This window comes from Lygodium microphyllum, chromosome 13, assembly GCF_053477565.2.
Source record: "Lygodium microphyllum isolate KBCC chromosome 13, Lygodium_microphyllum_v1.1.10, whole genome shotgun sequence".
Lineage (NCBI taxonomy): Eukaryota > Viridiplantae > Streptophyta > Polypodiopsida > Schizaeales > Lygodiaceae > Lygodium > Lygodium microphyllum.
In genome coordinates, this window is record NC_141147.1 from 154,687,535 (window position 1) to 154,703,411 (window position 15,877).

Here is a 15,877-nt window from a genome sequence, read left to right on the forward strand (position 1 = left end):
CAAAGCAAGCAGGGCATCGAGCAAAGGGTGCATGTCCCCTACCTGGTGATCTACCAAGACTATAGAGGCATAGTTATCTTACCAAGGGAGCCTAGGTGTTCATTCTAGATAAGATAGAGCTTTAGATAAAGGGTGTTTTGTCGGCTGCCCAGTGGGCTACTAAGTCTTGCAAAGGTGATGGTGGTGGTGGTTTGTTTTTTTTTGGTGAAGGGCTTATTGTTTTTTTCCAAAGGATCAATCATTAAGTGAGGGTTTAATAAAATTCTAGTCGATTGAGTAGTAGTGTCCCAAGGGGCGGTAGGGCTGGTTAGTCCCAAGACCTTTATAAAACAAACCGACCTATCTCAACCACTATCGGCTGTCAATGATGAAGGAAAGAGTGGGTATGTGGAGAGACAAAAAAGAAGTGCGGATAACAAGCTGGACAAGCTAAGCAATAAAGAGAGACCACCATGTGCAATGCCATGAATATGGTGGATCCAGAGCCGCCCACTTGATACTCCAAAGGCTGAAAATGGATAAATGTGCACATATTTATGTTTACAAGAATAGAATGCCAATGCACTAGAGTTATGTAAAGGGCAATGCATGTGATCATGCTCATGTAAAATGCTATTGTAATAGTGCCACCTGGAGGGTGCCCTCGTAGGGAAATTGTTCACTTGTCCAAGCGCTCTTTAACAATCATAGTCATCCTGATGATGTAGATGAACATACAAAGTGTAACATATGTAATGTTTGAATCAAAATGTGTAATCAACACCCTGTCACCAACAAGAAGAAAGCTGCCCCCTCTCAAATTGGAAGAGAAAGCTAGAGGGAATCAACCTCACCCTGTCAATATGAAGAAGTAGGGGAGGAAGCATCCAAGCCGATCTTGGGCAGTAGATGCTGTAGCACCGACCGATTGATCCCCTTGGTCAATATGTGTATAAAATTATGTGATGATGGCATAAAGTCTAGGTGTATGGTGCCTAGCTCAACTTGCTGTTTGGTGAAATAGAAATGTACGCCACCATACTGCGCCCAAGATATAATGATTGGGTCACTAGCTAATGCAATCGCACTTTGATTGTTGTAGTAGAGGACAATCCGTGTAGCACATGGGAACTAAAGTACCGCTAGTAAGCTCCTCAAGTAGATGGCCTCCATGGTACCATCAAATGACTCTACACTCAGTCTTGGTTGTGGAAGCTGCCGTCTTCTGCTTATGGTTGGCCCAAGAGATGGGAGTTGTGTCCAAGGTAAAGAGGTAGCTGCCATAGGAACATTGGATGTCAAGATCTTCTATCCAATCAAAATTTGTGTACCCTTGCAAACATAAACCAAACTATAAGTCATGCCATAATAATAGCTACACCTCAAATATCTCAAAATACAAAGATATACAATCTAGTGTGACATTCTAGGTGCAGTGAAATCTCGACAGGATATCCTTAGACAAGTGGACAGTGGGATTGAGAGATGTGGGCCGTGTTTGATCTTGCCAATATTGATCCACCAATTGAAGAGCATACTTTTGTTGTGACACAAAAATACATCCCCCAAATCAAAGAATCCCCATTTCCAAAAAGTAAGACATAAAATTGAGCTCTATTATCTTAAAGGTAGCACAAAGCTTGGCCTTAATTTCCCTTATGGTAGCAGATTTTGAGCCAGTGAAAAGTAAATTTTCTACATATGGTAGCATATAGTTGATCCCCTTTGAAGTGATACAGACATATAAGTTCGGGTCATAAGGGGTAGAGTGGTATCCATGAGTTCAAAGGAACTCATTCATCTTCTGGAACCAAAACCATGGTACTTGCTTTAGTCCATAAAGAGCTTTTTGCAAGTGAAAGACCTTATCTTTTTGGTCAATAGAATAAAACTGAGATGGCTGCTCCACATAGATTTCCTTCTCAAGATAACCATTTAGAAAGGCACTTTTGATTTCCATCTGATAGATTGGCCAACTGTAGCGAGTGGCTAGTGCAACCAACAGACAAAATGATGTCAACTGTGTAGTAGGAGCAAAGGTCTCTTCATAATCAATGTCTTGCTTTTCTTGAAACCCTTCCACTACTAGATGAGCCTTATACTTGTCTAAAGTTCCATTAGCTTTGAGCTTGGTCCTAAAAGTCCACTTTGTCCCACTGACTTTCTTGTGACTTGGACAATCCACCAAGGTCCAAGTCCCATTTCGGTCAATACTCTCAAGCTCCTTCTCCATGGCATCTTGCTATCGAGGGTGCTTAAGAGCCTCCTGTCAACTATTTGGCTTAGGATACATTATGTAATTGCCTATGAACAATGATGCAAATGAAGCCCAAGACATAAGCCAGATAGATCTTTTAGAGCCCTCTGGAGTGTAATCTGATGAAAGGATCCTTGAACCCCGCATGGTTTGTTGGTACCAATGAGGTAGGACGTCTTGCAGAGGGGGACTTAGGAGCTAAAGAATTTGTGGAAAGGTCAAGAGCGGGCAGTAGACCCAACTTAGAAGGCACCATCTCGGATGGAATGATATCAAGAAACGGTGCATAGTTTGCTATAGAAGACTGCACAATCCCTCTAATAAAAAACTCTCTCCTAATGATTACCTTGTTTGTTTGAGCATTGAATGAATGATAGGCCTTTGGTTCGGAGGAATAACCTACAAAAATTAGGAGGGAGTGAGCTTTCTTATCTTGTCATTAGGGGTGTGTGTGTATACACGAGTCCCAAAGACTTTAAAGCAGGAAATAATAAGCCGAGAGCCAAAAAATGCCTCATATGGTGTCCTCTGAGGGATAGTGGTAGTTGGGCACCTGTTGAGGATGTACACCAAAGTGTTAACAATCTTGATCCAAAGGTGCTCAAGGAGCTATGCTGCGAAAGCATAGAGCATGCATGTTCATGATGGTCCGGTTTCTATGCTCTATGATTCCATTCTGAGAGGGGGAGTTGGTAGAGGTAAGTTGGCGAGATATATTTTCTCTTGTAGAAACTTAGAAAACTTGTGGGAGGTAAACTCGCCACCACTATTAGTCCTCATGCAACCTATCTGGTTATGAACCAACAACACCCAAGCAGAGAAATAGGTAAATATGTTGGACTTATATTTGAGAAATTATATCCACATATATGTAGAATGATCATCCTCTATAAAAAAGAAGTACAATGTGCCATTCAAGGTGGTACTAGATGTTGGCCCACAAAGATCAACATGAATCAATCTAAGAGGTGCTTTAAATCTTTGAGATAGCTTTAGGTGTGGAAGGCTCTCAACCATCTACGGACATGACAACTCATAAAGAGAGTTGTATTCGAGATGTCCTAAGGGAAAATGCCAGAGATGCTTAGTGTCCCTAGGCTCCCATGCAGTGGCAAAACCCTGGAAGTGGTGGAACTCAGAGCCCTTAGTTGTCGGCTTAGAAAGAACTATTATGTGGTATAGGCCACTAGGCTATGCCTTACCACGAGCAATTACTAAACTAGTTTGAGAGTCAAGGACCTTGATTGTGGTCGTCGTGAAGAAGGTTACGTGTCCCAATCGACAAAGCTGCTAAATGGATAACAAGTTCACCCCAAGCTAGGGGACAAGTATAAATCATCTAATGTAGCAAGATTCAGGCTCTGGTTAGCGGCAAAATTGACACGACTACGAGCTTGAATCTTGACGAAGTTGTTCTTGATACGGACTATCTTGGCATGCAAGGGCTTGGGAGATGAAAATATTTGAGACTATCCACAATCCAAGGAGTAGTAACGTTGTTGAAGTACTCAACTATGAGTGGGTTTTTGCAGTCATCTCATCAAGAGGCAACTCGTAGATGTGGATAAGATTCTCATCCTCAAATGTCTCTATGGAGACAATGTGGGTCTTTGCAGACCAATTCGACATGTCCTCTGGTGTTGAGAATGATGTAGACTGTGATAGCTAATTGGTGGTAGTTTCGGTTTGGCCTCGCCACTACCCTTGTTGAGGGTTGCCACCACCTTACCTCCCCTATTGGGGGTTGCCTGATTGGCGGGAAGGGGTTTGATTCTTGGATTTTGGTGTTGTGCCTCTTGCCTTTGATCAACACTTGTTATCAAAGTGGCCAATCTTTTGACAATACCGACAATACCTATTCTTTTTAGGTTCTGCCACTCAAGCTTAAGAGAAGACTAGGTGTTCCCTTGGGTCTCACTAGCTTGGTTTTAATTTTGATTTTGCTTTTGAGTTTGATTTGAGTTTTGATTTTATTTACCTTCTCTTGCTGCCCCTTTTGAGAAGAAGCAACAAGAGTCGCCTTTGAAGAGGTCATACTATGAAACTGATCAAACAACTGAGCGTAACATAGTAGTTGGTACTCAAATTCATAGAATGTGGGCATGGTGGGTTGTGAGATCACATGCTGCACAAAATGGAAGTATTTCTGCGGCAGCTTATTAAGGAACAATGTGACCTGATTGTCTGAGGATTTAGGAGTTCCCGTGGTAGAGAACTCGGTGAGAAGTCACTAATACACAACCAACTTGACTTTCAAGTCATCCTGGTCAGTGATTTTAAATATTTTCAAAGCTCATGGTGTAGATTTATGTGACGTGTCTTATTCCAAGCTGCATAGGGGTTAGTCAAGTGTGCCCAATTCTTGGACATTAAATCAAAATGTTGAAACTGAGAATGAAACTCAGGCAACAAGCCTTGCATTAGCTCGACAATAGCAGAGGTATTCCTAGAGGCTACCCTTCCATGAGCTGGTGACCTTGTATGAAACAAGTGGGGGATTAGGTTGGGGTTTCAAGCTTGCACAATATCCCATAAGTTCTAGGAGTCAAGGGTATGTCTCATCAGATTGAACCAAGTAATGAAGTTTGACCTATTAAAATGTGTCTTGTCCTTAAAGGCATGTTTGGCTGATAAGGACGAGAACCATGAGGTGTTGGATAAGTGGGATAAGATGGATAAGGAGGAGGTGGTGGAGGTAGATAAGGAGTAGGAAGAGAAGATAGATAGACAGAAATAGACTAGAAGTGTCCAATGGGTGCTGATTGATATGGAGGCACTGAAACATAAATGTTTTTATAGAGTGCTGGTGGAGGTGGAGGTACTGAGACATGCGAGTCTTGTCCAAATGTCGGTTGGGGCACAATGCAATGACTAGAAGGCCCACTAGGTAATGCAATGGAGGCAAATCGAGGAACCAATTGATTGTCACTCGTTAAAGGCTGGGTGACATTCGCAGGCCATGAAAGGTCCAAAAGTATGGGGAAGGACAAACCTCCATTATGGGTATACCACCCACGGTTGAGGAAAAGGCGAGGACCTAAAGGCTCTGCCACAGGGTGGACTCCTCGATGTGATGTGTGATGACATGTAAGGTGCACTTAGTGGAGATGAAAAGAAAGGTGCAACCAAAGTAGAGGGAGGCATGGGTGGGAGACTAAATGGGTTGGTTGATGGAGTTGTTGGAAATGATTTTTGTTTCTTTTGTTCATTAAATGCATTAAATGAAGATGAAGATGGCTCATTAACTTTAAAATGACCTTGAGAATGAAAAACTGAAGGAAAAGAAGGGAGAGAACTTACAGGTGCTTGAGTTAAATCTTTTGGACTCATCACCTTTCTTTGTGTTCCAAAATAAAAATATATTCTCTTTAGGACTTATGAACTAATACGGTGTTTGCATAGTCCCTTTTGCATGAGAATCACCTATATCTTGTTGAAAAGAGGAAGAAAACTCAAAAGATGGAGAAGTGTTGTTTTGTGTCTTTGACATAGGGGTGAATGAAGGTGGAGGTGTAAATGACATAGATGAAAGTGGTAGAGATCGAGATGAATGTGGTAAAGAGATTAAGGGTTTGTGCTCCATGCCAATTTCCACGTTAAAATGGCCAATCCTTTGTGGAGCTTTTGTCCTTTCTACAAAATCATTAGACCAGTGCACCGAATCTAAAGAGAAAGCTTAGATTTACCTTCAATTTATTGCAGAGCCTAATATGTAAGTATGAGGTCATATTTGGCTCTAGAAATTTCATATGGTCTTTGAACTCTATGGTAGTCCCAAGTCTTACCAATCATGTCGGAGGATGGTTGAGCAAGGTGTACAACCCAATTTGTTTCTTGATGGATTTGTCCTGGGAGAATGAAGTGGTGATGTCGTGTTCGAAGTCATCTTGCCCTCCTGTTGTTCTTGCTTCTTGTGAAGGGCTTTTTGATCAAAGGCATAGGTTTCTTCGAAGAGATTTTGGCTCTGATACCATGTAAAGGCATACCCTAATGTAGAAACACAAATACAAGCGTATGACAAAGCATAAACTGAATGGAACATGGTTAGGGTTAGGGTAACTTAGAGACAATGAACATATTGAAAATCATAAGTGATGAATTTGAATAATACAATGCTTATGCAACGAATACACTATGTAGTGAAGGAATATTGTACCCTAAACTCTCATGTCTTGAGGATCGAGCCAGAGCTAATGTGTTGGAGAGTGTGTCGTACTCTTGACAGATCCTGAAACACAGCAAGGCAGCCTCCAAGATGTTAGACAACAACAAATGCAGCAAAAGTGATACCTGGATCAATGTTGGAGATGCAATAAGAGAGAAAAGATAAAAAATGCAGCAATTGTGTAAGTCACCAGCTATAGACAATGTGGCCGATGCAGCAAACACAACAAAGAATGGTGTAAACTGTGTGAAGGAGATTGGAAACAGGTGCAGAATGGTTGTAGACAATATCGGGCAGCCTCGGTTGAGATGTCCTCTACAAACAAGGTGTGGGCAGTGAAGCTAAAGCACTTGAAACATGCAAAAAGGAGATTGATGAATAGAAAGGCAGGTTGTATATTCATAAAAAGTTTGGGGCCTCCCAAATTAGGGTTTACATGTGGGATATTGAAACTCTCTCGAACCGCTCCTGGTTTGAAAGAATGGTTGAAATTCATTAATTAACTTGAGTTTTGGGGCTATTTAATTAAAGCTAATGGTAATTTAGCTCAACACTAGAGTTTGAATGAGCAACATATTGATCCTTCATGGCATCCAACTCAGTGCAATAAACAAAATTTGCAGCTGAAATTTGAGGTTTATGAAATAGTGCATTAGTCACTACATTCTTTTTTCCATCTATGTGAGGTTTACACGACAATGTATGAGCCACTACATTCTTTTTCTCATGTATGTGCATAATCTGAAAGTGAAACATACAAAGAAATTGCCCATCTCATATGCCTCTAAAATAACTTAGTTTGAGTCAGAAAATAGTGTGATGATTAATTACTAATTGCACCATAAATCAACCCCTAAAAAATAGTGTTTCCAGTAGAAACTGCATGAATTACAACAGTAGTTCTTTCTCATAGACCTGTAATTTGTTCTTTGCACCATATGGAGAACACAACTTTCATATACTACCACTCAGTCATCTTGTATTAAAACAGTCCCAATGCTATTTCCACATGCATCACATTGAACAACAAATGAATCCTTAGATTGGGCAACACAAGCACATGATTTGAAGTCATATTTTCTTGTAACTTATCAAAGTTAAAATTTCCATTGTTGTCCACTTAAATAGCACACCCTTCTTTTGCAAAGCATGCAATGGAGATGCAATTTTAACAAAGGTATGCATGTACTTTTTGTAATAGGAACATAGACCCATGATACTACGGATCTTGTGCATATACCTCAAATGTGGCCATGAGTGTATTACTTCAACCTTTGCGGGATCCATGTGTATTCCATCAATTAATACAATGTGCTCTAAGAAGTGGATTTCATGCAAGAAAACTCACTTTTCTTGTCATTGATAACTAGTTGATGCTTTGATAAATCATTGTACACTACTGCCAAGTGTTTCTGATGCTTTGCCTCATTCTTTGAGAAGACAATCGTGTCATCAAAGGTCTCCCCAAATGCTCTATGTGGTCGAAATATACGATCCATCATCCGATTAAACGTGGTAGGAACATTCATAAGTGCAAATGATATGACAAAAAACTCATACATTTCAAAAGATGTCTTAAAAGCTATCTTAGGTGCATCCTTTGGCCTTATATGTCTATGATGATATCCACTTTTGAAATCAATGTGGCTGAATATTGCTGTCCCTTGCATTCTTTCCAAAATATCATTGATCTGTGGGATCAAAATTGATTCTATATCGTGATTTTATTCAAAGCATGATAATCAACGCAGATACGCCATGGACCACCATCCTTTTTTTGCACTAAAAGCATTGGGGAGCTAAAACAAGATGAGCTGGGCTGAATCAGTCCTTTTTCTAACAATCTCCTCTTGTTGGGCAGAGTTTTTTTCATACTCGTATGTTTGAGCAAACAAACGTTTGCAAATGTTTGAAAAAAATGAAGTATGTTATGCATAACATACTTGTCCCATCGGTGAAGTATTTTTCGGATAATATTCTTTGCAAACGTATGAAAAGTATGAAAGTATGTTATTCATAACATACTTATCTTGTCAAATTTTTTAAAACAAACAGTCTGAAGTGCTTAAAATTTAATGATTATATCTTAGCGTCCCCAAAACTTCTGTGATTTTACTCCATAGGGCCCAAGCGACTTGTTATTTGGAAAAATCGACTTCTTATCTAGCAACCCTTTTTGTGTACTTAAGACTTTGTTGAGTAGTTCAATCCACTTCTCTAGATCAGCATACTGCTTTGGACTGTTTTAGGTTAATTTTTTCTTTGTTCTTTGGATCTAATGTCTACGGTGAGTCTACAAGCTTACACAATGTCTACATGATGTGGCTCAAGTATATCAAGTCTTCACATAGTAATTTGTGTTTTAAAATGTGTATGTGTCATGGGAAAATGTGGTTAATTAAATGTATACTAGTAGAAAAGTATGCTAAAATTTCAGGTCATCTATGGTTCAAAATTTGTCAAGTTTTCACATTATAATGTGCGCTTTAAAATCCATGTGTCATGGGAAATAGTGGTTAATTAAATGTATACTAGAAAAGTATGTTAACTTTTCAGGTCATGTATGGTTCAAACAGTACTAGTGAAACATACTTTTTTCATACTTTCGTACCCGTATGTGTATGCAGGCATAAGATCCATGGCATGATTCTTAGGCCTTTCAGGTGGTAGCTGCCTTGGAAGTGACAGAGAAAAGCATTAGTAAAGAAATGCCACTTTCTTGATTAGGCATTTGCAAATACCCACTTGCAAACTGATAGATCAGTCTTAGATGCTTGACCGATTCGTGAAACTCTCCATGTGACACGCACAAGGTTCATATGTTTTGGCTGAGTCTGTTCATGAGATATTTGTGTGAGCTGGACCCAACTTTTTCTTGTTAAGTCTAAATGATGTATGATCTTTCTTGATTAAACAGCTCACAGCTGGCACTGGATTACTCAAATGTTTTGTGAATGTGCTGTTTAAGCTGGATCCAACCTTTTTTGATGAAGTCTCCATGATGTATGATCTGTCATGATGAAAGAGTTTACAGTTGGCACTGGATAACCTGTATGTTTAATGAATTTTCTGTTCGAAGTTTGTGTACTGATATAGCATACAACATTAGTGTTTACAGAAGCTTGCTCATTGACAGACTTGAAAGTCAGAGGCCTAGTTTTGCAGTTGTAGTTTTAGGCTGTGTTCTATAGCGAAATATTTTGAAAAGATTAGCATCATTGTTTTTGTTGTTTGTTGCAGAATATGATGTTCTTACAGGATGCAAACTTGCAAGCATTGATGTGGGTGCTCCTGCTGTTCGAATGGCCTATAGTCCTGCTGGTGGTCACAGTATCATTGCTGTCCTCGAGGTTAGATCACAATAATATTGTCTGCTAAATTTTACCTGATCTCTAAGCACCTGGTAGCAGTTGGTAATGTGTAGAATCTGGCTTTACCCTTAAGGATGTCCTTTAATCAACTTGGCATGCACATCTACTTTTTCCAAATGGTTGAATAGCAGTGGTGTCCTTTTCCTGCTAAGAAAATTAGTTTCTATTGAAGAGCTGTCAGCAATAAACATCACCATGGTGGAATACAAGGCGAGAATCGCAAATAATGAGTTAAGTAAACATAGAGAGATAAAGTTGAGCTTGGCCACCTTCTTGGGAAAAATATCTAGCATAAGATCTATCAGAAAAACAAGTTGGGAGATCTGTGATGCAAACCGTTTGTGTAATTCTTGGATGGAACAAATGCAAGTGGCTAGAAAGGCCTCATGTCTTGTCATATACATTGAGTTTCCATGTGGTCTCTGTCATCTATGTGGCATAGACCAATGAAAGTGTGGAAGTTTTCCACCTAGAGCTCTCTTTGTAAGGTCCTTCAGAAGTCCCCATATAAGCTTGAGTGGTGAAGTGTATATATCAATGCTACGAAGCTGCTGTAAGTCTGTATGGTTCTACTCATTTGATTCCTCCCTAATCTGGTCATACATTGAAGCGAAGTGACTTGTCTAGAAGGGATCTCTCCAGACCCACTCCTGGATCTATCACAAAGAGCTAATACCCTAACTCTTTGATCAGTGCAGCCTGCATACTTTGTCAAATCAACATCCTTCCTTGTGAGTCTGCTATCCTTTCCGACCGAAAATGAGAAGGATCCTTGATTGCTGGTGAGAAAAGGTTTGTGGAGTCAAGTAACAAGTTTGTCCTCTAATTGTCTAGAACCCTGTGATAATTAGACTGCATTGTCAATTGTCTTCCTCCAAGTCTCCATAGTCTCCATCTTTGAGCATGTTGGAGATCAGCTTGTGTAACTTGATGTGATCTTTGAAGAGATGAGGGTGCCTTTTCCTATCTTACAACATTGACAAGATGAGATAAGCATAATTACATACTAGATCTTTACATCTCGCCTGAAGTCTCTACCTTTAATTTGATAAAAAATCCAAGTGATGGTTGATTGCTACGAGACTCTAGTCTAGTCTCCACCAAATCAACAATCGTAACCTCTCCAAGGCTCCTCACTTGGAAGACGGGCGAGCTTAACAATCAATTCTCCTTGAACGGTCTAGGTCAATGATCCCAAATCCATTTTTGTATCTTGTTGAATAATAATGGGTAGAAAGGAAAGTGAATAAGGAGGGAATAGAGATCATGGATGCTGAAAGAAATGTAGGAGAAAGAAGGAACAAATTGACAATAGACTAAATGACACAAGGCTGTAGCAGTCAGCCCTGACATGCAATTGGGAACATCAATGTAGGTGCGAGATGGAGGTAGGGGGATGAGACAAAAGAATAAGGAGGTCTAGCTGAATGAACAATGGATGGATGGAGTTAGGGCAGCGGGGCTGCCTATAAATAGCCAAAGTGATGCCACAACTCACACACTATAACTGGTCATGGTCCAAAATATGGCAACGTAGATCAGCCCGTCCATTCTCAAAGTGTCCACCCTGCCAGAAATGAAATGCGGTGGTGTAAACTCCACCTAAAGTGTTTAGGACTAATAAAATGACAGAAACGACCAAACATGACACAAGACTACTAACAACCCCTTGCACATCCTAGATGTGATGGAAGGCTGGATATGAATCAAAAGAGTAGCATGAAGAGTGCCACTGTCAATGAAGTTCATTGATGATGAGCACAAGCCAAGGAGTAAGAACCCCCTCGAGAATCCAATGGGAGGCCACCATAGGCCAATGGAAGTAGAAAGGCCTCAAACAAAATACTCTAGAAAAGTCTAGTTGGGCATGGGTGAGCCATGCCTTTGACCCAAATGAGGAATGATAGCAAGGAGCTATCGAAAGTGCCATAACTTGCCAAAAGAGAATGAGGGAAGGCTGCAACTGTTGAGGATGATCTTTCAAGCCATCATCCTCCATCCATTTGAATCCATGTGCATGGGAATTTGGCCTCTAACATACCTTTTCTTTAAAAACATACTAGGTTTCAAGCCATTTGCCCTTAGGATTAGCTAGATCCTCAAAATTTTCAAATCATTGTCTATTAGGACATCTTTTGCCTTATGCCCTTTCTTGTTCACATGCAAAGCATTTATGTGTAGCAAATAGTTCTTTGCATTCAATGCGTTAACTAGTTACGAGTTCAAAAAAGCAAAGAAAATGGCCAAGAAGCAAGAAAAGGTGAAACCAGCCTTCCTTCTTGGAATTGGTGGTGATAACCTGATTTAAGAGTTAATTACAGCAATAAATAAATGCACATAAAATGAAATACACACTTTATCATAACATTCTTGGATAGTAGACACCCTGTTGGCTCCAAAATTGGCACCCCTTGTGGTATTTCTTTAGCTTTCATTCAATTGGAAGGAGTACAACTCAAGATTCTTCAATCTCCTCCTGCTAACCAATTGCTCTTGCTGTCATAAATGACCAGCAAGCCTTTTGGGTCATTTGCCCCTTGATTCACGCAGGACTTCTTCTCCAATTTGACCCTTGGCTGGCCAAATGCTGCCCCAAATCAATTCTGGATGGATTGGCTTCTGAAATCCCTTGATAATCTTGAATTATTAGCTGTTGATTTCAGTCCCTTGAGCCTTCAATCTCTGGCACGGATCTCAAGGTGGCTGTTAAACCTTAATTTTTGCTGTAAATTAGGGTTTACTGCAGAAATTACAGATCAGCCCACCAAAAATGGCTGAGATCTCCTTCGAATGGCTGAGAATTGTTGAGAATGACTGAGCATAGGTTGAAGGAGATGAGAGAATGCTGTAGAGAGAGAAAATTCTGAGATTTATCGTGAAGAACTGATCAAAATCAGCTGCTGCCCTGCTGTACCAGCCCCAAACGGATGCACCAACAACAATAGGAGCATCAAAGACTGTGATCTTCAGGAGAAAGTGCATTAGCAGCAATTGCCAGCTTCCCAAGGTCAAGAATATGCAATCTCCATCACCAAAATGGTCTCCAATGACTGGGAAATGGCCCCAAAAGCTGGCAGCAACAGTCCAACACCTCTTCCCAACAACTCCAAAATGAAAAAACGAGATTTCCCTCTCCCTTCAGCCCTATTTAGCCTTTCCCCCACTTACATAGGAAAGTTTTGCCAAGTGGCAGCTTTCTTAATCCATTTTCAGCAATTTTCAGCCATTTACTTAATTTTCAGAATTAATTAATTCTGAAAATTAATTCAGCCCTTAATCCATGCCCAGAAAATTGTCCTTGCCCATCCAAAAATGAATTGGCTAGGCCATTTGCAACCCAAAGTGGTCCCATGCATTAATTGACCCTTGGACAAGCATTAATCCATTAATTAATGCCTAGTCCCTAGTGTCACCACTGACACTTAATGGCCAATTAATGGTCCTAGGGGCAAATTGACACCAATATTCACCTAGAATCTAATAAGTGTAACTTGTTACAACTTTTGCCTTTGACACCCATCTTTTTCACAGGGTTCTTCGGTCATCAACTGTGAAAAAGTAGCTTGCACCTCACATGTGCAACACATGTGCATCTTTTAATTGCACATTTGATCAATTCTTTAATCAAATGTCAATTAAACATAAGCAAAGTATGAAATTTTCATGTCCTTGTGACAAAAGGTGGAGAAAAGAGAGAAGTAGATCAAAAGACGGGAATTAAGAAAATTTACAAAAATTCAAAATTTGGAAAGTGTAGATAGCAGAAAGGGACAAAGTATTTCGTGGCACGAAAAATGACAAATATATTGACATTGAAATATCATAGGGCTTGAATGGAAAAATGAAAAAAAATTAAATTCTTTTGAGTGCTAGGCTCACTCCTGTGCAAATTGTAAATTAAAGTGCATTTAATAGTGTACCAGTGTAGTGAATCAGGTTTTTCAAGGAATTAGATAATTTGAAGGGTCACAGGACCTTGAAGGCAGGCTTGAAAGGAATAGACAGTGGGCATTGATGAGAATTAGGCCTTGCCCAAGGTTTAAAAGTCAAAATTCATATATAAGGTTGAAAAAATCTTAATGTAAGCATTCCAAATGATTAATAATCAAAAGATTATCCCTATTCTCTTTTTGTGTTGATCCTCATTGAAGCTTTTTCTTTTTCTTTTCCAAGTGGGCTTATGAGCTTGCTCCCCTGCACCTTGTCTATAACATCTCCATCTTTTCTTCTCTCCTTGGGTTTTCCAGTTTGAGAGGTAGAGAAAGAGAGTGTGTGACAAAAGCTAGAGAGCTTGAGAGGGCTTTTGGGGGGGGTGGGGTGCTTCAGCTTGGAGAAGTAAGTGGAGGACATCGACTTCTTGTACATGAGAGATGGAGAAGCGAGAAGTGTGGAGCTTGCGAGTGTGGTTGATGGGATTGTCAGAGCTTTGAAGCTTATCAACGGAGTTTAGACTACAACAGTTGGTGAGTTCTCTAGATTTGGCTGTTCACTTGATTTATTTTTCTTGCTTGATAGGTTGGAGATTTAGTCCAGAGTGAGTGGGAGTAGATGGTAGGAGAGCTTGTAGGGTGAGAGACTGTGAGACATCTTAGTTAGAGAGGGTGCATGATTGATATGTGTGTTTGTCTAGATCTGGCCTATAGGCGAGGTGATCCTATATTTTGGTTCCATTGCTGGGACACGATGGAATCTCTCTCGTCGAGTCTTCAACCATTGACCTTGGAATACACCAAGCTTGAGCAAGATGGACTTTCTCACCATGAAGAGCTTGATGTGGAAACCTCGTGCATCTTAGTTTAAGAAGGGCAGATTGGAAGGGAATTGATCCGTGGTGGTTTTTCGTGTTCTTAGAGTAGGATTGAATTTCAAAAGATTGATTAGATTTAGGAAACTTACTTTTTTGGAACATAAAAATATTGAAAATACAAAAATAAGACATCACCACTTGACGGGTATGGTTTGAACTTGCATTCTAGGCACCGACTAACAATCATTAAATCTGTGTGTCTAAGGGATTTGAGTTTAGTAAATCTCTGCTTTTTTGTTGATTTCCCCTTATTTTCATCGTGCTTTTTATGAAGAATTATGATTATACCATGGGCAAAGCATTAGAAGACAACTAGGTAGTTGTAGTCATTGTTGGCAAGCAGCCCAAAAAGCACAAGCATGGGTGCATGGGTAAACATTGAGTGCTGATCTTTTAGCATTAGAAAATTAGGATAATATTCAGTTTTGAAGGGCTGAGATTGCATTGGAAATCATGATTTCATGATACTGTGATTTTCTTGAGAAAAACTCTGAACTTTTGCTGAATTAGTGGTCATAAGATTCATTCAGGACAAATAGGGTGCCAAACTAGTTAGAGTAGCTAGCTAGTCTAATCAACTGTCTATGAAATAGAGCTTTTAGATTTGCCTAAAACTTGAAGTATGCAGCCACAGTAGGTCATCAACCTGCAAATTTCTGAAAGTTGAGGTTCTCCAATCACAAAAACTGAAGAAGTTGCAGGGTATATAGAGATAGTCTCCTGCAATGTTAACTAGTTTTCTTCTATGGGTGCAAGAAAGGGCATAGTATGAGGAGGTAAGACGTGAATTGTAAAGAAAGTTGATTTGCACTTGCGTATCAGTAAATTTACTGTAATTCTCTGAAAGAGAGGAGCTTTGGATCAATTGGATTTGGGGGTGTGGCTGCAGGCCTATTGCAGGCTTTTTGGGACACCTAAAAGGCTAGTTTAGGCTCCTTGCAGGCTTTTTGGGACAACTAAAAGGCCTATTGCAGGCTTTTTGGGACACCTAAAAGGCTAGTTTAGGCTCCTTGCAAGACATAGTTTTGATTGAATTAGTGTCCTTTCATTCGCACGACCATTGATCATGGGAATTGCAGGTTTTTTACTGAAATTGCAGGTTTTAGCACCAGCCATAGCCTCCCCTTGCATATCTACTCTTTTGGTATTGAGTGATATAAGGAAGTGGGTGACTAGACATAGTCTAGTGTCTAGCTTGCCTTTTCGGGTTTGGAGAGAATGACATGCGCTTGACTTAGTGATCTACTTATTTATGTTGGAGATCACTAAGCCATTGATAGGGATTCCGCTCTGAAGTC

General features: G+C 40.0%; 1 protein-coding gene across 2 annotated transcripts in view; it reads left to right on the forward strand.

The window, feature by feature from the left end:
* Positions 1-15,877, forward strand: part of LOC148027384 (Transducin/WD40 repeat-like superfamily protein) — a 186,652-nt gene that overhangs the window by 24,084 nt on the left and 146,691 nt on the right. The window contains exons 1-2 of one of the 2 annotated variants that reach the window (XM_087691966.1): positions 9,428-9,452; positions 9,642-9,751. In XM_087691966.1, coding sequence (XP_087548092.1) covers positions 9,704-9,751 — 48 coding nt within the window. In that variant the 5' untranslated portion in view covers positions 9,428-9,452; positions 9,642-9,703. Of the gene's footprint in view, positions 1-9,427; positions 9,453-9,641; positions 9,752-15,877 lie in introns of those variants that run through there. The other variant, XM_087691965.1, reaches the window with a different exon arrangement.